General features: G+C 40.5%; 2 protein-coding genes across 5 annotated transcripts; one reads left to right on the top strand and one right to left on the bottom strand.

Moving 5' to 3' along the window:
• Positions 1–688: 688 nt before the first annotated feature.
• Positions 689–13,037, bottom strand: LOC121190652 (cullin-5). Of its 3 annotated transcripts, none has more exons than XM_041051567.1 (19): positions 12,997–13,037; positions 10,802–10,911; positions 10,614–10,713; positions 9,930–10,106; positions 9,642–9,783; positions 8,965–9,110; positions 7,895–7,975; positions 7,428–7,566; positions 6,099–6,229; positions 5,633–5,740; positions 5,467–5,531; positions 5,238–5,370; positions 4,905–5,036; positions 4,607–4,730; positions 4,149–4,324; positions 3,687–3,848; positions 3,396–3,514; positions 2,725–2,848; positions 689–2,517 (listed from the first exon to the last, which is right to left on the bottom strand). In XM_041051567.1, the coding sequence occupies exons 1-19, from the start codon at positions 13,018–13,020 to the stop codon at positions 2,323–2,325; spliced, it is 2,388 nt and encodes a 795-aa protein (XP_040907501.1). In that variant the 5' UTR covers positions 13,021–13,037; the 3' UTR covers positions 689–2,322. The 3 variants fall into 3 exon arrangements, with proteins under 3 accessions (XP_040907501.1, XP_040907502.1, XP_040907503.1); XM_041051568.1 differs by lacking the exon at positions 12,997–13,037 and adding an exon at positions 11,460–11,509; XM_041051569.1 differs by having other exon boundaries at positions 691–2,517; positions 7,473–7,566.
• On the top strand, positions 10,739–20,096 carry slc35f2 (solute carrier family 35 member F2). Of its 2 annotated transcripts, none has more exons than XM_041051571.1 (9): positions 10,739–10,973; positions 15,367–15,472; positions 16,594–16,766; positions 17,067–17,194; positions 17,329–17,488; positions 18,187–18,343; positions 18,668–18,720; positions 18,843–18,997; positions 19,174–20,096. In XM_041051571.1, exons 2-9 carry the CDS (start codon positions 15,384–15,386, stop codon positions 19,378–19,380), a joined length of 1,122 nt encoding a protein of 373 aa, XP_040907505.1. In that variant the 5' UTR covers positions 10,739–10,973; positions 15,367–15,383; the 3' UTR covers positions 19,381–20,096. The 2 variants fall into 2 exon arrangements, with proteins under 2 accessions (XP_040907505.1, XP_040907504.1); XM_041051570.1 differs by lacking the exon at positions 10,739–10,973 and adding an exon at positions 14,654–14,804.
• The last annotated feature ends 939 nt before the right edge of the window (positions 20,097–21,035 follow it).

The following is a 21,035-nucleotide window of genomic DNA, read 5'->3' as shown; positions in this document are numbered from 1 at the left end:
ACGCGTCAGTATGTCTTATTTTGAAGGTATGGACAGGAAGTGTTGTGTTTCCTATACCAGTCCATGAAAGTGGTCCTCACTAGGAAGGGGTGGGGTGGGAGGGGGGATGCTGCGGACTGAGTGTGCGCTAAGCCAGCAGGCCTGCTGTAATCCCCTTTGTCACAAATAACAAGAGGATGCGATATGCTATCATTAAGAAAACTATCCAGCTAATTGCAGCCTGTCAGTTGATGTTGTTCAACACCTGAGAAGATAGAACTTAAAAATAGACACAGCAAGTTTTACTCTATGTTTCTGTTGAAGAAACAAAATTATACAAATAACACCAAAAATAATATTGGCAGCAAGCTTTTGGAAACTAGACACAAAACACTTTTCAGTCAAATACTGCACCAGAGTGTTAAGATTTAAGGTTATATTACGTTATTAACCTTTGAGATATCACTAATTCAGGGATTCATGGGGCAGACAGTATACAGCCCTAACCAAACAATAAGTCTGGTGATATTCAACATTTTTTGACTGCAAACAAATCTCATGAAAAGACCAACAACACTGAAGAATTGAATTTATTTTGAGTTAGTCTCCCACACACCTTCCTCCCACCACACTCACCGGGGCAAATGTGTATTGATCGGTTGCTGAAAATAGTCAGCGAATGCACCCTTTACTGCTGTTTGAGTAACATTTGCTGAAAACTGCAGTGCACAGCTGTTTTAACAAGTTGTTTAAACAACAAAACGGACACTAAATATGTGAGAGTCATTTTGAGGGAGTTATGTCTTCGTTAGGAATAAATGAGCTGGCAGACTGACGAATGATGCTGAGGATCAGGGCTCTGCTGGAGACTTCTTATCTCTGATGATAGTTCTTTATGACTCTGGCTGTATGTTTGGGCTCTAGGTGGTGCATTTATGCTCACTTGCTCCTTAGTTCCTACAGTACTTTGTTAAAACAGAATTGTATTATTGCTGTGTTGCTCTGGCACCATCTACTGGTCAACCACTGCTGTTTTAATAAAGCGCTTGTCTCCATGAAGGGGAATATAATTTATTCAGTGTAGGAACTGAATTTCTGAGAGTGCAACATGTCAGTGTGATGTTTAAGAAGCCTTGAAACTTCTGTCTGTCGAGGCTGTTGTGGCGATGATTTTTCAGCGAGTCACTGTTGATATACAACTGTTTATTTTATATAATTTCATTGAGTTTTTATTCAAGTTAATTGCTCCTTTCTAAGACAACAGCAGGTTGCCAGTATTTAAGGTAAGCAGAAATCAAGGTAAAATTATTAAGAATTGTTTGCTTGAACTAGGATGAATGACAAGCCAGTATGTTGTTTTATAATAAGGTGCTGTTTATTTAATCATTTCATTATTCACATCTCATGGTACACTCTCCTATAGCTTTGAATTGTAGTATTTACGATGTGTAATACTGACCTCAGCCTCTTCTCCCAGGCTTCCTGCAGAAAAGAGGGTGTTTGCAAACATGAGCTAAGCTCCCATTTTAACTCCTACACCACCTCTGTCCTTGGGTACATTTGGAAGAGGGAAACGGACTCCGGATTACAGCAATATGCTAACGTTTTTCCTCATTGTCCCCCTTTTTTTTTTTTTTTTTTTACTCAGGGACAGAGGCTTGATGGGATTTGGAGTTGGCTCTATGTTGCTGTCTGGTTCAATCCTGCAAACTGTGAAGTGCTTTTCTGGCTCTTTATACACACTGAATGTTCGGATTAAGTGCTTGATCACTTTAACTATGACTGCAGGGAGTCACGACAGCATCAGGGCCCCTGCGATGCACCGACTCACTGGATTAAGGCAGCATCGCCTTTGAGTGAGGAGGGCCGTGTTTTGTTCAAGGTTCAGACGGTCTGGGTTTGACGTGGATTAAAACTGGACTGCAGATATTTTGAGATCCAAAGGTCCTCATCTTTTCCTGTCAGCATGCCTTTAGACTCGCACAAGCATTGAGCAGGAGTGTTGTAGTAGCTGCCCAGATGACACACCATGGCATCAAAAACAGACCATTAACAGCCTCATCTGGACAGCAAAGGAAACTCCTTCCAAATAAAAACAGTTACAAACACTTGGTGCAGACTCCCACTGCATCCTTTCTTCTTTTTTTTCTTTGTACAACTTTAAGGCAGGAAGTTCCACTTTTTTTTAAATAGGTCTCAGTCTTAAATTCATGCCTCCCTGCACAAGTTTGGATTTTTTTTTTCTTTTTAAATAGAGGACGGGGAGCCTGGAAGTAGTCTAGTGTCCGTCAGGCCTGATCCACTGAAACCAAAGTCAACACTTTGTCATCCTAACGTGTTGTGCTATGCCATATAGATGAAGGTGTTTATATCGGTCTCATCCCGCTTTATGTACTTGTGATCTATCAGCCACTCGATCTGCTCCTTGATCATCTTCTTCTGTGGTAAAAACATGTTCTTTAGGATCTCTACCAGCTCTGTCTGCAGCTGGGCGTTGTTGATGCGCTTCCTCATCTTCATGATCTGGATTATGGCCTCCTGGACAAGAAAAACATAAGGAAATTGCACTGTTAAACAGATGGATTACATTTTCGCCTGCGACTTAACACAAACAAAACCGCAAAACCGCAAAAGTCCACGATGGGAAATGGAAGAGGATAACATTTATTCACAGTAGGTGGTGTTACATAAGAGAGGAGAGAGCCGCATTATCTTCAACTGCATGCTGCGAGCTTATCTCCCTACCTGTGTTCTTAGTATCCTGAGCTGGACGATGCCCTCGTTCTCCTCCTCTCTCATTCGCTCCGTGGTGAGCTGCAGCCGACCAATCAGGTTAATCTTCCCCCTTTTCTGAACCTTTGAGTTTTTTCTGTAAGGTTAAATCAAAAGCAAAAACCAGTGCACTGGATCAATGTACAGCTTTTAAATTACAGGTACAAGAAATCTGATCTAGACTAGTGCTTCTTCCACGTCTATAGTATATGTAGATATTCCCTTTAGATGTTTTAGTCCCTTTAGATGTTTAGGTTCTCGTCCATCATGCAAAACCATCAGGGAGGCTTCTGATCAGTCCAAATTCATTCTGCAGCAGGACAACGAGCCTGAACATACAGCCAGAGTCATAAAGAACCATGTTCAGGGACAAGAACAAGAAGCGGTCCTGCAACAGAGGGTCTGTGGAGTCAGTCTGGGATCACATGAAGAGACAGAGGACACTGAAACAGACTAAATCCACAGAAGAACTGTGGCAATTTTTGAAAAGTACTCATCCGTACACTGTTCACTCTACAGGAGTCAGGAAAGCTTCATTCTTTTAACACTAATCAGACTAATCCAACATCAAAGGAGGCACCCCGGTGAAAGTGGTGTTCAGTGTTTGGACGTTTGATTCCCTGTGACTCAACTGCTCAACTTACATGAGAGAAAACTCCTGGTTGACGTAGAATAGTGTTCCTTCTGCAAAGTCTTTGGGTGAGGACACCACTGGGTCGTACAACAACACCTGCCGCTTCAGTTTGGGAAACGCCACCAGAGACTGGGAGGATGGAGAAGAACACGACTACTTCAATAACAAACAACCTCAACTGGAAAACGCAACACAAACAGCATTTCAGTGCACAGAATCTGTTGTTCAGAAAGGTGGAGCCAGCTTTGTCTTCATCATTTGACATACATCCATCTACCCCAACCCCCACGTCTTCCTTTACCCAGAGAGTGCGTCGCAGCTCTGCATCCGGCAGCTCGGTGGCCAGCTTGAGGTTTTCAAAGCTGATCCTCTCCCTGGGCCTCTGGTTCCAGGCAAACAGCACAGCCAGCTGAAAGGTGGTCACCTCCAGATCATACTGGCCCACCTCGTTCTTGAAGGTTATCTGAGGAAATGACTGACATTTTACTAAATCAAGTACTGCAGCTTCAAATAAACTATTATGAGATTCTGTAGGTGGATGATGTATATGTTTCTGTAAATAACAACTACACCCCTGAAACTAATCCAAACCGATCTGCTCCTGGCCTGTGACATGTTTATGTCAATGAGTAGCTGCTAAATCTTCCATTACTCACTAGCTTTGTCCAAGTTGGTGAAAGTGGGCTTTGCTGACCAGAAAACCAAAAGAGTGAGCTAAAAGAGTATGCATGTGTGTCTCTCTGTACAGATCTGTTACACTCACAATGCCGTTGGACATGAGGTGATGCCAGTGAAGCTTCCTGCCACTGTGGTTCTTCTTATAGAAGTCTTCTACCTCTGGTATCAAATCCTCCAGCTCTGTAGGAAGAGAGACGAAAACCTTCTCGCTGCTCCTCGACCACGCTCCAGCATTCAGGATCTTTATGTTGACAGAGTCGGCTGTGGGGAAATACACAAGGACACGTTAGTTAATATTGACATCTCAAACTTGTACAGAATGCATACAGGTGGGCCTGTGCTGCAATTACTACACAGATTTAATAATAAAATAATAAAATAATCATAATAAATAATAAAAAAATAATCATCTGACAAATCTGAATGATATTTTTGATTACTTGTTTTGTTTGTGTAATGTCAAAAACAAGAAAAAAGTGAAAATGCCAACAACTCCTGCTTAAATGTGACTAAGACTTACACATATTAAGCTGCACCTCTCACCTGGTAAAGCAAGCTTGTTATGTTTATGCATTTCTTTGAAAGACTGGTTGAGGTCCTCTGACACCTTGATGTCTTGAAACATCCTGGCCAGCTTGTTGACATAGTCTGCGGGCATTCCTACTTCCTGTTAGACCAGACGACACAACAGTAAACTATTTTTACAGGTGGTGACAAACTCAAGTCTCAAGTAATTTCATTCTTATTCTATGGATACACTCAAGCAACTTTTCAGATAAACAGAATGTAAAGTGCACAGTAAATGTTGATATGACACACACTGGCTCCACCCAGTCCCTACCCTGAGCCACTCCACCATGTTCTCCTCTATCTCGCTGTCTGCTGAGATGTCCAGGATGAGCCGACGGGTCAGGTGGGCTTTGTGGTAGCGCATGAACACATCTTTGTTCTGGACATACTTCAGCACTAACAGCTGTAAAAGAGAACACAGATGATTAGTGAAACAAAGCATTTGGATTTTACTGACATTTTCTATGTCAATGTCTAAACAATTTGTCACCTGCAATAACCGGTGCCAATGCTAACCACAGAGCTAATTAACACAGGTCTAGTAACAACAACAATAATACAAAAAACAACAACAAAAAAAACATAAAGGCTCCCTGAGTAATACCACTTCCTTGAGCTTGGCCTCAATCTCCTCAGAGGTGAGCTTCTTGCTCAGTGGGGTCTTCCTCAAGAGCATGTCGCAGTAGTTGGCCAGCAGCTCCGGACATTTGGACTCTGGTTGAGTTTTCAGACCTACCCTGTAAACACAGGAGCAAAAAGAAGAGCGTAGTCAGACACAATTTCCTTCAACATTCAAGTCAAAAGCTGAATCTCACACAGGGAGCATGTCTTACCCTTTCTGCTTCATTGGAAGTTCTAACTTAAATATAGTGGCATCATTCACAACAGCTTTGTATGCCTGTAAAGAGGTTTGAAAAACAGTTAAGAACATAATCTGGAAGGTGCATCCTACAATCAGGCCGTAGTGTTAATGGTCAAACTGGTAAAAGTTGAGCTCACTTTGTCTCTGGCTGTCAGGAAGCGTGGGTCGTCCTGAAAGGCTTCTTTCACCAGTCGACTGAAGCGATTGAACAAGGTGAGCAGCTGCTCCACATATTTCTCTGAGTCCTGCAACAAAGAACAGGTGGTTGTAACCATGTAATATGATGAGTCTGAAACTTCCCTCTTAATTTTGGAATTAGTATTTTATATTACTAATAGTAATATATGGAGAAAAGTTAAATAGCTAAAACTAATGGATACGTAGTGAAATAGCTAAAACAGCTGATAAACTGTTTAAATCGTTTGCTTAAAGTAACAGATGAAATAGATAAAAGTAATGAGTTATACAGATAATAATAATTTGCTAAATGTGAGCTAAAGGCTGGGGGAGCATCTGAGAAAAGCTTGTTTCCAGCCTGTGTAATAATCAGTGGTTGTTAATTTCCCGCCCTCCTCAGTATATGTGTGTGTGAGTGACACTCACAGAGGTGATTGTCTCTGCTGAGGCCACCATATCAGCCAGGCCAGCGCTCATGATGTGCTCCTCCAGGTCCTTCAGCATGGGCTCGATACCGTTGGGCACTTTGTCCATCAGAGAGAACATGAGATGCAGCTCTGTGAAGGAGGATAAAGAAACGTTATCACTTTCTAACTGCAGCGGCACTCTGAGCTTCAGTGGAGTCCATTGCAAACTAGTGGTCAGCTTACCTACTAAAGATAGATAATAGACAATTACAGGGACCCTAAAGGGACAAAAACCAGTTGACCAAAACTGAATGATATCGGTCAGACTGGTGAGTGTCCTATGAAATTAGTGTTTATTGTTTTGTTTTTAATATGCAGTAGACTAAGTGTAAAAATAAATCCACTGATATTAAATAATAAAAACAACCATTAGCCAAAGCGGGCAATTCCCTACTAGTGTTACCAGGTTTGACTCACAGAGTAGCAGTTAAAGTGTAAGCAGTATTTATATACTAAGCTTTTATTTGGCAGCTGCATTATGAAACTAGCAGAGGATGGGCTACTTTAAAATCCATTACTGTGGATGCTCTTTGTCCACTTGCTAAATCAAACTGCAAGAGAACAGACCTGAACCCACACACACACACACACACACACACAGACAAATGCATTAACAAATCACGATGGGTGTTTAATGCGGCACAGACACAGAGCATGAGTTTCAATTATAAAAATGTTCTTCAAATTATACTTAAAATGTAAGTTTAAGATAATTTATTATTGTATTTTATATTTGAATCATGAAAAATGTCTGGAACAAAAATTGTTGTATAAGCTCATTTCCAAGTCAAAGTGGATTTTAAGCACCTGTGATGTGTGAATCTAAACTGAACTGCAATTTGAGCCTGCAAGGAAAGTGGAGAGAGGTTTGACAAATAGCAAATCTGGCATGAGTCCAGCACCTAGTGGCAATAAAGTTTTTAAGTTCCTGAAGTGCTTTCCTGAGCTGTGTGTCAAAGCCAATGCTGCTAGTTGTGCTGATAAACCGCCCAAATCAGTCATCAGGCCAAACTACAATAACTAACTTCAAGTTGTTTTTAAAACACCAGCATGCTTCTGTCCCTTTCACCTCATGTAGTTCTCTTAGTCTCTCCCTTCATGCCCCACTTCAACTTTCCTGTGCCCACCTCAGGAGGTGCAGCTCACAGTTTGAAAGCTACTCCCCGACTATCCTCAGTGTATCATCACACATTGTTTTAAGAGGAGTGGAGGGAACACACATGGATGTTCTACAAGCACTCAGATGCTGGACACGAAGGTTTGGTCAGGGCTATTTCCTGTTGCAAACCTGAGCTGGCTGAGCCTTTGTTGGGAGCAGTCCTGCCGTACTCACTCTCTGTCTCATTTCGTTTGATCATGCCTGGACACTCGGCTAAGATGGTCTCCTTGAATGATGTTACCAGCGCATTGACGCAACACTCCATTAACTGGGAAGATAAACAGGGGGGGAACAATTCAACAGATATGAACAAGAGATATAGCTTGTCCAGTACAACGAAAGAAATAATTATACGTTTTGGGAAATGCACAGCAGTGTGAAATAGGAAAACATATGTTCACTGTATGGAAAAAATAATTATAAACTTGAATTTGAAAAAAGCATATAAAAATGTGGAGTGTGTAAAACCAAAACCATTCTTTTTTTCTTTTTGGAAAAAATGATGTACACATCATATTTATTTATTTATTTTTGAATGAATCAAGTGCAGACTTGTTTGCAAATTAAGATGTGCTATACTGATGTGTAATACTCACTGCTTGTACAGAATTACAGTCACGTCTTGTCTCCAGGTATCGGAGTGCACGTTTTTCCTCTTCCCTCAGTTTTGAATCAGCCTGTTGAAAATACACAGCAAAGTGTGAAGATTTACAATATTTATTACATTTATTTCGCATAAAGTACAAAATCCATCATAAAAACCATGATGAGTATCTAGTTCTGGTTTGAAAAATTAGAATCTTAAATGTTCACAGTAGGTACATAAAGCCTCAGAAGACAAACTACTGTAACCCTCTACCAGAAAAATAAAAAAACAAATTTAAAAAATCATTCCCCATCTCCCCCTGTAAGGTTAATTTTAGGCAAATGGGGCTTCACAGTGTCGATGGCATTGGCATTTTTAAAGCAGAAACATAATCTTAAAAATCATAAGTCATAAGAACACTATCAATGAAACGGATGCTATTCCACAAGTGGGTTAAATATCTCTAACAGAAAAACATTTTCCAAATTCATCTAAAAATATTCTATTTTTAGAATCTCTTTTGACGTGGATCATCACAGACTAGCAAGTGAACATCTTCATATAGACACAGTATTAAAGCTAGAACAAATCTGTTTTCCAACAGAAACATTTCTGGCCCATGCCGTGTCTAAAAAGACAAAATGCATCAGATTTGTTTGAGTAAGAAAAGTTGCCAAGATCATCAAAACGGGGAATAGAGGCCTCAGGACTCAAGTTTCTGCTTCATGCTGTAAGATGTAACGTCAGGACAGCAGTGAACTGACAGTGGATTTCCTTCTGCTTCAGCAGAGAGCAGGCTGGGAATGGCACACAGAAACCATAGAGAGTTTCAGACTGAAATGGTTTCAGAGAAGGAAATATGAGGCCTATTATATTATCTACTGACTACTACTATATAATTATTATAAAAATGTATTTATGTCTCATCTTCATGGCATTGTTTTTTCCACATTTTTGGACAGAGAATGGCTAAAAGCATGTTAATCAGCAGTCAGATACATATGTAATCAACTGCCAGAAAATAGCAATTGAGAAAATAAGTTTTCAGAGCTTCTAAATACTTCTATGACTCATACTCACATATTTCATGTAGTTTTGGACCCCATTTTGCTGGAGGTAGGCAGGCGCCTGTGTTCTGTAGAACCTCTCTGTAGAGTCCATGTACGCCTTCTCAAAGTTGTCCCTGTAGATCTGCAGCTTGTCATCGGGGTTGGAGCACAGGTTCACTGCTCAGAGAAAAAAATACATAAATTGTGCAATTGCAAAGAGAGGTCAACAAGTGTCTGGATGAAGAAAAAATAATGAGTGCTGGACAGAGCTGCCCATGATGTTTGAACTACAGTATGCAGAGAGATGTAAAATCTTAGAGTTCAAAATAAATTATTTATTAGAACTCAGCTAATGGTGGAAAATTAGACTTCACCACCAAAGATCTGAGGGAAATGCTGGAGCTTGAAAGTAACCTGTGAAGTTTTTGACCATTAAGCACAGAAGGAGAATGCAAGCTAGAAAGAAATGCAGAATCTATTAAAAATCTGGCTTTGAAAATGTTTTTTCTTAAAAAAAAAAAAAGGAAATGTATTCAACACAATTGAGCTCAAAGATATAAAAACTGTGTTTTAGGGACAAACATTCAATGTAAACTTAACTTTGTTTGTTTACTGTTCTATACTGAATGTGTGAATACTCACGGACCCATAAGCCTCTCTGAGTTAAGATACTGGAGCAATAAGGTGACCTGTGTGACTGTATCTCACCATAGGACTCTCGCACTCCGATGACTAGCTGGGAGTCAAAGGCCTCTCCCAGCCTCTCAGCGTGGACGAGCTTCATGGCGCTGTCTTGTAGCCTGTTTTTAATGTTGGAGAAGATGGACTCGTTCCATGTGTCAAGCATCAGCTGCAGAGAGAGGACAGAGATAAAGATGGAGAGAATGTAGAATTACTCTTAGCGTGATGTCAGTGCACATACATGACATGCTCCATTAAACCACAGAGAAAAAAAACCCCAAACACCTATGAACTCCCACTCCTGCTCCTCCTCACCTTGCGGACGATGCTGTCCTCCACGTTGGATTTCTTGTTGCTTCCTTGCTTGCCCATCAGCGTGATCTCCAGCTGGCAGAAAGGCTTGGGCAAGATGTCACACTGTGTGAAGAACTTCCTCCACTCCACTATGTAGGCCTTCAGCAATGCTGTGTCATCCTGGTGACTCAACACCCGCTTTGAAAAAGTGAGAAACGCAGGACAGTGATGATTAAACGCCTGCAGAATGTAACTGACAGACAGATATGCCAGATTTTAAGCGAGAAGAACAGTTTATGATAGTGAGCATTAAAAAGCGATGGACAGTTTAAAAAAATCTGCCTTTATACCAGAACATTTACGGATGCTGCTTATTCAGAATAAGCATCTGGCAGTCAGTTAAAAGCAGGTCATTGTAATTCTTTAAAGCAGGTCTTAAGAAATGTAATGCAGCATTTAATTGTCATACAAGCTTAAAAAAAAAGCACTGGCTGATAAATGGTGCCAGAAATATTGTGAAAGAGATTCTGTAATAGTGAATCACAGCATCTGTGCCATTGTGAAATCCCTCTTTGATTGTTCAAGCGCAAATGATCTCAAAACACATCCTGGCCCGTAATTCAGCTTCTCATATAAATGATGGATTAACAGTCAACCAGGACACGCACAGTGTCTGATTTAGTCACAGTATGGTCCTAGTCTTACTGCTTGTGCTTGTTTGATGAAATCTAGAATGTCCTCTTTGAGAGCCTGGTGGATCTTAGCTGGACCTTTGTCATCCCACAGGCATACAGCATGGACATCTCTGTGGAAACAAAGAGGAGACACAATCTTACCTATCCCCCGTTTTGCTGGATGTCAGTGCCAAAGAAGACAAATTAGGGTAAACTTACGAGAACAGGTCAAACCACTGTTGCTTGGTGACAGACTCCTGCCGTAGAAGTTTCAGTACTATGGGACGCATCAGGTCCCATTTATCCTCAAACTGAAGGGAGCCTTTGTTCTGGAAACACACATGAGGAAAGTGAGCTGTATGATTCAAACTGTTCTTGATCTTTACAGAAGGTAAGACTTGTTCATCAAACATTTAAAACACTGACAACATCAGAGCAAAACAAAATATTATTTCTAATTACAATTTAACATTATGAAGCGACATTTCTCCTGATCAAGGTTACACTTGTTCCAAACTCCTTTGAAAAATCTGGCATTTTTTTGTTTCCTTAAACAATGACAGACCTCTCGGGTTATTTACCTAAACAGTATTTGTTACTTAAAAACATTATCACAAAACAACAACACAAAAAAGTAGCAAAAACAGGATTTTGTACCAAGAACCTCAAAATAAGGAAATTCTCTAATTAATATGTATAATATGATATGATATGCTCCAGCCTTCACAGTGACTTGGTCTGAACACATTGCAGTTTCATTAATGTCTGATGGCAAACAGCATCAATGTATAAAATAAGAATAATGCTTAAGTATGGTTGTTTTCTAGTATATTAACAGCAAAAACATTAAATAGTACATTCAATATACAGTACATACCATTTACAGCAGTTTTATAGTATGGGATGGGGACACATCAAATATCTTTCAAGTTCCACTTTAACTGACAGGCTGTTAGTTTTGTTATTCTGTAGTTTCCTGGCTGAGATCATCTTTATGCCAACATCATCATTTTTCAGACATGACAAAGTTCCCCTCCAGAGTCACAGAAGAATATATTATGCAACTACTTTCACAGACTGGCTAGTACCTCCATGACCTTTATGTGCAATCGGGTGGAGTTCCTGTTTAATGCGCTGGATATTTGTTGAATTTCAGGATTTAGGGTACAGTCAGCAGACTGTGGCGAAAGTACACACGACTGGCCTAAACCCGGGGTCAACAGTCAGGTTCAACCGTGGACCGCAGAGTATTTTCTCTCTTTAAGAATAAAACACTTAAAGGGCAGATGTCATTTCCCATGAGCTCAGAGTACTAACAGAGTTACAGCAACTTATGCAACTGTAAAACTGATCTGGCAAAAAATACTCCGATTAACAATTCTATGCTTGTGTTGGACTGCAAGACTGAAATTCATGGTTATCCCCTCTCAATAAACAGTGACCCGTTTCATTTATGGTTGGATGAAAACACTATTGTTACTGTTGCCTTGAATTTTTTTTATATCAGCACACCATGTCTACTATACTGCGAATGTTTGCTAATTTACTTTGTTACCTACAGTGGATGTGTGAAAAATTAAGCAAACGTTTTGATGCAAACCATGAAAGGGGAAAGGGAAACGGAATAAATATTTAGTTACAGGAACATTAACTAGAAGAACACTAAGACTGAATGTGTGTGATTGCCGTCATGTTGGTACAATGCACCCAGAGACACCAGAACAGAGTTGGGAATAGGTAACATGCAAGCGTACTGTCTGTCCAGCATATACAGATGCTGTTCCACCCCGCAAAAGACTTCTGTTTTGACTGCAGTGTAATTTTCTCTAACCGGCACACAGCTGTACTGTGTGAGAGTCCTGGCCGGTGTGTCAGCTCTCCTGCGCCTCTGATTGACTGTGTGAATTATTACTGAATTACTGAAACAGCAGCAGAGGATTAAGGCTCACTCAATGCACAGAAACGAGAACTGCTTCTGGCAGCCTTTAGCATGCCTTTCAGGGGGTTGGTCAGCTACAGCCTCCTGAGCCACTGATAGACAGATGATATGAGATTTGTAGCTAGCGTATACACAGACTATGATTATGTCTTAGCGCACGTTGAGCTAACGATATGTCTCCCACCCGTTATCAGTCCCGTTGTCTCTCCGTCTCCTCCGTGCCAACCCCTTTTCCTTCGCATTTAGCTGTGTTGTAGCTATCCTATTTAGCTAAAATCACTGATATGCACTTAGCTAATGTTAGCCAGATGTAACTTAACTGCTCCTTGCTGAAGTCAACACTGACAGCACAGCCGCGAACAGATGCAGTGTGCTGTTCGTTAAGGTTAGGGCTAAACGCCGACATTACAATCCACAAGTGACAAGCACTCCGGCGAACGATAAAAACAAATAATTGAATTGAAGTGGGTCCTACCTTTAGCAAATTAGACGTCGCCATGTTCCCTCAACTTATCCTCTCGCAAAGTCTCGCGAGAACTGCACGACGGATGAAGATGAACCTTACCATATCACCGGCTCTTTCTTAAGGGATTTGAGTTACACACAAAAAGAAATCATAAATAAATATTAAAAGCATTTAATATATAGTTTTTTTTTTTAGATTTACATAGATTGTTTCTTTTATGACCCTTTTCTCAATTTCTTGTCTTCAGCATTTTTTCTGAACATTTTTTTCCGCCGCAATATTTGTGAATATATAAATGAAAAGACTCACAGTTCACAGTTTCTACAGTAAGAAAATATAAATATACAGACAACATAAATCACAAACTGACATCTACAATCAACAAAAAAAATTGTTTGTCCCTCCAACAGTAGGACTGGTAGTGGTGGCTACTTACTGTGACTACTGGGCCAATACCACATTTAATACTGCTATATTAAATGTGGTACTGCTATTTCAACTCTTTACCTCATAGTCTATCTTTGAATGACCTTTAGTCCAGTTTTAGCAATATCTGGTAAAGGTTACAGAGGCAGAGGCAAACTGTACTCCATGTAGCACACAGGGAATAAAAGTGGAGGTAAGAAAGCAATATTTGTACAGCTTCAAGGACGGTTGTTTCTTGCAATCAGTACGATGTTTGTTATCATTCTTTCTCTGTCAGATAGTCTCGGCCAAACGCTTTCTGACAGAAGCAAAAGGGATTTTAACCTTCATATAAGGAAAACAAGTGCAGTTTTGCAGCAGCACCGCGAAGGCTGGGATATGGAAGTGAAAAAGTTTCTCAGAAATGTTTGAAGAAATGAAAGGCAATGAAGGTTCAATAAAAGTTTCAAGACAGTTGCTGGAGACGAGAAAAATCTTTGTTATATCATCATCTGCTGCTGCTTATCTGGGTCCAGGCCCTGGTCGATGGGGGGCGACTGCCGCCTGGTCGACAATGCACCGAAGTCCTATGGCAATGCCCACAGGTGGTGGGTCCATGGGAGGCGGTGCCGCCAGGAGTGGGGCTCAAACCCACGACCCCGAAAGAATGAGTCTCGTGCTCTACCAACTGAGTTAACCTGGCGGTAGAATTTTTTTGTTAAATTAATAAATTCTCATCATTAAACCCAAAATTCATTATTAACCCATATTCACAACCAGTGGTCGAAGAAGGACTTCACTGCTTTGAAGCTGCTTTAAGTAGAACTAGCAATATCACAATGGGAAAGTCTTTAATTACAAGTGAAAGATGATCATAAAGAGACTGTGTCTCCGTCGTCAATTTGCATCTCTTTGCGGTTATACTTTTACATATGTAACAATTTCAATATTTGTCTGTAGTGGATGTGGTATTAGTATCGTTGCTTAAGAGAAGGATCTGAACACTTCCTCCACCACTGATCGGTATTTTATCAAAACACTAACATAAATGTAGTGGTACAAAAAGTAAATTTTTTTTATAGTGAAATGGCGTGGAGTAGAAGTCTAGCGTGGCGCATAATGGAAATAAAATATCTCTAAAAATTGTGGTTTATTGTACATGAGTGAATTAGTTTTTTCCCCATTTTTTTAAGCTTTATCAGACCAAGTTTGACTGCGCGGTGCAGACGTCATTGAGCTTTTCTTCAACCAATCAGAGCCCAGGAGGCGGGGCTGGATAGCACCATGTTAGATTGATTTACTCAGGATACTGGGATGTAGGACCTCGTGGACGGCAGTGCTTTTTTGACTAATATTAAAGTTAATCGCTTTTGGAGAATTTCCCCACATTTGTCATGACTGAAGAAGAATACGTATGTACACATAGATTGTTTTTATGTCTTGGTGTGGTGCCTCTATTTGTGTAACGTTTTTATTTAGCTATTGGTAGTTTAGAGAAGCCCAATGAATGACGTTGTCACTCGTCCATAGAACACGGCACACCAAACTTCATTGGAAAAAGTGACAATTTAAGATTGCTGTAGTTACTGCCGGTTATTCATTCATGCTTAAACATTAATTTAACTCATATTTTGAGTCACTAAGGGCTACATTTAAAATCGGGATATATCTTATATAGTAAGTTTTGCTCATAATACCTAAACACTTCTGAATTTTTCACCCTCCAATTTGAATCATCGCTTTACCGGCGTAGTTTAGACTATAAACAATTAGGCTGTAGAATTCGGAGATCTGGAGTCATATTTGTCAATACAGAGGACAACGGCAACTATCCGGCTCAGTGAGGACCATAATTTTAGTAAAGAATGGTCCTGGCACATGACATTCCTGTGGAGATTTGGTACCTGTTCTGCTTGGGTAGTCTGATGAATACAGGTATGAAAGACTTTAATTTCTTCCTTTCTTTCTCTTTAGGTTTAGGTCTCAAAGAAATGGAAGGGCATGCAGAGGAGAGACTGTGTAGGAAATGGAGGGTTGCCTGTGGTGTGTACAGTTACAACTTGAGAGATGTCTTCACATGGTGAGCACCAATCCAGCTTGTCAATATTTGCTATAGTGAACCATTTCTAATTTATCGCCTCTGAATTGTTAGGCACTGTGAGTAATGTTTTCACAGAAAATACTTTATTGCATCACAATAAAGAAAACACAGGTATAAATAATTAAATAAATGATGCACTTGAACAAAACTGAGCCATTGTGTGTGTTATTACACCTGTGCTTTTTCTATTCACATGAATTATTCTTTATTATCCAAGTATGTTTCCTGTATGTGTAAACATACTTGGATATAAAGGATTCTTCTAGAATTACATTGCATTAACAACAGTTAGGATTTTGCTCTGTACACAGCATGTTCATCCTACCACATTTACCTGTCTTTACAGATTAAAACAGCATCAATAATGTAAATAAAACACATCAAATAGTAAAAGAATATTAAAATATATATTGTGCAGAGGCATACTATGACCATTTAGCACAAAACAGTAGTGAAAACAGCTCTGTCTAAACCACTGGCACAGATATGCGGATGATACTGAAGCTCCAAAGCTTGTCTCACTCCTGTGAAGTTCACTGTTTCAACACGTTGTGTTGGAGCTTGTATGAAACAAAGAATATCATGTGACTGATCACGCCCGAAGCTTTAGATGTCATGGGGGCTTCAAAAAGAACTACATTCAGTTTGACAGTTTGGAAAGCTTTTCAGCCAAATTAATCTGATCTAATATGATCAACATTAGAGTGATAAGGAGAGAAGAGAATAATTGGGAAATATGGCAAAGTTCACTTGTATGATAAGAGAGTGGAAGAGTGTGAGTTCATCAGAGAAACATTTGTCCAAATCAGGGGGAAGGCAGTGTGTTGAGTTACAACACTGTCTGACTGTCTTCCCGTTTGCAGTTCTCTCTACACACTAGGGTTGCATCTTTCCAATGGTAGAAGCATGCTTGACATTTGACATTACAGTTCTTAATTTCTGCTGAGCAATTGTTTTATTTGACTAGGTTACAAAACACCTGTGCAAGGATGTTATTACATGTTTATTACATCTAGGCCTACTCTCATATAAGCAGAGTCATTTTGTACATTTCTAGCCACTAAGAGAAAAGCTCAACCCTCCCCGCTTTTACTCGCCAGGCGTCTGCTGAAGACCATAGTCATGGGCCAGGTCTTGTCCCTGCTGATCTGTGGGACAGCAGTGAGCTGTCAGTACCTGGCCAATGCTGGGGTTGAGACTCCCATGCTGCAGAGTTTCCTCAACTACACCCTGCTGCTGCTCATCTATACGACCATCCTCGTCACACGCAAAGGTCAGGATAAATAATTAAGCAATTTGATGCAAATTCCATGTGGGACTGGTTAGTGTCATTACAGTTCCACATTTATTCTATTTATAGTTTTAGTTTAGCTTTGTTATACATCAGATTGAATGAGACATCCTTCTGATAAGAAAGGGGATGTCCACCATAATGGAGTATTGGAATTGTTTGTCTCCTGTTTACCAGAAAAAGCTCCATGCTTTTTACTGTTTGGGCACTTATGGACAGACCATTATGAAAATGTTTCTCTTCCATTCCCATTCCTGCTCTGAAGTGATTTTTTTTCTACAGATGAAAGAGGCATCATACAAATTTTAAAAAGCAGGTGGTGGACGTATTTGGTGATGGGTCTGGCAGATGTGGAGGCAAACTATGCAGTTGTGAAGGCGTACCAGTTCACCACCCTGACAAGTATCCAGGTAAGAGAAAACTCATCACTTTGTCTTGTACGTGTACATCACAGTGACCTGGTTATGGATAAGTTTGGCAGAAGCACTCAACAAGTCAGTGTAATCTCAGTCTGTCATTGTGTCGTTGTCATTGTGTGTTTCAGCTGCTGGACTGCTTCGTGATCCCAGTGCTGATGCTGCTTTCCTGGTTCATCCTGAAGACTCGCTACAGGCTGGTCCACTTTATAGCCGTGATGGTGTGTTTGTTGGGGGTGGGAGCCATGGTAGGGGCCGACATTCTGGCCGGAAGAGACCAGGGGTCCAGTAAGGACACATTTTCATCATTTGTATTTGTGAAGTACTGAAACGTAATGTCGGACTTTATCACGGTGTATAGCAGTAACTTGTTGGTAATCTGTGCAATGTAATGGGAATGTTCATGAATAGCAGTTCCTGATAACTCTGTCAAATTCTTTCTATCTTTAAAAGTCACTCTGCAGACCATATTGTTTTGGAACAAAATGTTCCCTCCAATTACATTTAAGGATGTTCCCAATCCCCTGTTTCTGAGCCTGGGAGGTGTCATGGGAAAGAAAGAAGAAAAAAAAAATCATATTAAATATCTTGTTATCCTGTTATCCTGTGAAATACTTTAAAGGGATCCCCAAGATGACACACTGTTGAGATTAACAGCCAAAACCTAAAGTGTGTCCACATCTCAGTCCAAGATCAAAATAAAACCATATTAAATCCCATAGATCCATAGTGAGAATATGAGGGGTTTACTCAAGACGACGTGCATGAAGGAGCTGTCAGTATCTGGGGTTTTGATAAATCAAGAGCGCACATTTGTTTTTTTATTCTCTCTGACACCTCCCTGCCTTGAAGAAACTGAAGTTATACTTCAGAGTTTTTGTTCCTTTTGTGCTGCTGTTTGCCTCCTAATTTGTCTTCTTGTCTCTTTTTTTATTTGTCTTCATTTGAAAAGAACTGTCTTTAATTGCCCTTCTGTCTCTGTGCAGCCAGTGACGTTGTGCTGGGCGATGGTTTGGTCCTACTCAGTGCCGCCCTCTATGCCGTATCCAACATGTGCCAAGAGTACACCGTGAAGAACCTGACCAGGGTTGAATTCCTGGGCATGATGGGCCTGTTTGGGACTGTCATCAGTGGCATACAGCTGTAAGTTACTGTTTAGCCATATGTCTAGAAGGGAACCAGAAAGCTAGAATAAAGGTACATTGCAAATAGTGGTTTTATCAGCAAATGTCAGATGTGTGCAACAAAATAGAAGGAAATAGGAAAAGCAGTTAATGGGGCTGTGAAGTCCAGACAACATATGATTCATGAGAATCTGAGAACAAAAGTAAGAAGCAATCTTAGGTTAACTGTGGCCTATTGGTTTTGCAGGTTTGATATAGTAAAAGAAATAAAACCGAAACTGGGACCAAATTTGGGCTCCATCATCCTCTCTGTCTCCTAACTTTATGTTGCTTGGCATTACAGAGTTGTACTGGAAACTAATGCAGTAGCGGCAATAAAATGGGATCTTCGTATTGGTAAGCTAATTTTCTATCTTGTTAAATTAGAGTTTCTAATAATTCTCGATGACTGTAGTGGAATAGAATCACAGTGGCTGAACAACCTCCTCTAACTAAAGTCCATCCATTGTGTTCTGCAGGGATGCTGTTTGCAGTCTACGCCCTGTGCATGTTCGCACTGTACAGCTTCATGCCTGTGGTGGTGAAGATGACCAGCGCCACTGCGGTCAACCTCTCTCTGCTCACCGCCGACCTCTTCAGCCTCTTCTGTGGCCTCTTCCTCTTCCAGTACACGGTGAGTGTCACTAAGAAGCATCGCTGTGTTAGCACCTGCTTCTATAATGTTGCTGTCTTCCTGCTTTGTAGCAGCAGGAAGTTTTATAATATTTTAAAATACCATTTGACACAAAGAAACAGAATTTCTCATCTTGAAGATGTTTTTAACATCTCTATTTTGTGCCTTGTCCACAGTTTTCAGCCCTGTACATCATCTCGTTTGTCGTCATCACCGTGGGTTTTATCATGTTCAACGCTGTTCCCACATACACTGCTTTACCTGAGGACGACCCCGCTGAGGTGTTTTCTGATCGCCCAGCTGAGAGCTCCTCAGACCACCTGCTGGCAGCAGACAGAGACACTCCCAGAACTGAGACACTGACCGCTGTTGCAGCACTATGACCGAAACTGACTGAAGACAGGAGAAGGCATTTCTGTTATAAGATAAGGGCAGATAGACCACAACGCTCAGAGGTGTGTCTGGCTGAAGAGATTATTTGTTGATTATTTGTTCCTCTACACAGTAGGTCTGTGGACAGAGGTGTGTTTTAATGTTTACATTATTACAGAAGTACACATTTTCTTGTACTTGGGCCAGAAATGTATTTTTCAGTTTTCAACATCAAGGAAAATGCTCTTGTATTGCAGCCTGGTTGCCGGTGGCCTTTAATGGTTTAATGGTTTTTAAATATAATTCTTTATAAACAGTTATGAAAAATCACCTGTTACTACACTTGCATTGGACGTGTTAAACACAAACAGTGCACCAGTATGACTGGTATTTATTGCCCCAAAACTGAAGCTACTTGTCAGTCCTTTCTCCTTTTTTTATATTAATATATTTAATATTTTACAAAATTCATCTTTGGTGCAGTTACAATCCACTGTTTTAGGTCATTGTTTTTGAATTTGTTTTTTGAACAAAGACCAGTTACAAAGTTTTATTATACTTATGTTGCCTCTGCTACTGTTACGGTTTCTACATTTATATAATTTAGAAATCTACCAAATATACTGTAAGTCACATGGCTTTTATTGCCTTGTATTGCCAAAAGCAAAGCATGTTAGCATGCAGCAGGTGTTTTTACAGTTTTATTAATAAATACATTTTTATATTCTCTTGGCTTTACATCATTTTTTTGGTTAATTTTAACTTTTAATGTGCTTGTTTTGTTATTTTAATAAAAGGACAACTACAAGTCTGTCTCAGTGCTGCACTTACTCCATATGGTCAAAACTGGATTTGTGCAGCTTTAAAATGAAAAGGCATCCGTCTGCAGCAGCCAGTGGTATGTTACCAACGTGCTGCTGCTTCGTCATTTAAAAGTCAGCAGAAATTAAGTAATGCAGTTAACGATGAAATAAATTCAATAATGCAGCTGTATCTGTAAATTTGATAGGATCAAATCTTAATCTAATGTTTTAAAGCCTTCTCTGAAGAAAGTGGAGACAGTTCTTCTAATAAATGATCTCTGAATTGGCCATAATGCTGTGTTGATAGAGGTTTTGACCCTTTGTACTGTGCACTGCGTTGCCATGCTGTAGCTTTTAGACTGGACCTCCTCAGCCTCAGTCAGTGACTGTCATCATGGAGGAAAAGCAGACGACTGTAGCCGAGTGAACAGGACCAAAGGCTGCACCCCGCCGCATCCCACCGTTTGTTTCGCCTATTGCTGTTTGAAATCGGTGAGAGAAAATGCTGTTTATTATATCTTCGATTTTATGGCGTGAATTTCATGTGCAGCCGACGTTAAAGGAGTAGTCTGCTGCCACGGATTACGCTCAGTGTATGTGCTTCGGCGTGCGAGAGATGGTCGACCAGGCTTTACAGGATCATGCGTCTCTGAAGGGCGGAATAAAACGTCCGTGAGGCTTGAAAACAGTTTTCCCCTGCGTGGTTTCTGTTTCGTTGCGCCGACTGCAGCCCAACAGAACACCCCGGTGGGAAACGTATTGAAACCGAAAGCCGCAGATTGCATGCGCGTTAATTCTTCAGCACCGCGGACAGCTCCGGAGCCGCGGGCCGGGCCCGAGCGCTTCTCTCGGCCTCATCCACA

The sequence above is a fragment of the Toxotes jaculatrix genome, chromosome 12, assembly GCF_017976425.1.
Source record: "Toxotes jaculatrix isolate fToxJac2 chromosome 12, fToxJac2.pri, whole genome shotgun sequence".
Classification (NCBI taxonomy): Eukaryota; Metazoa; Chordata; class Actinopteri; family Toxotidae; genus Toxotes; species Toxotes jaculatrix.
This window is presented reverse-complemented; position numbering and strand designations above follow the sequence as displayed.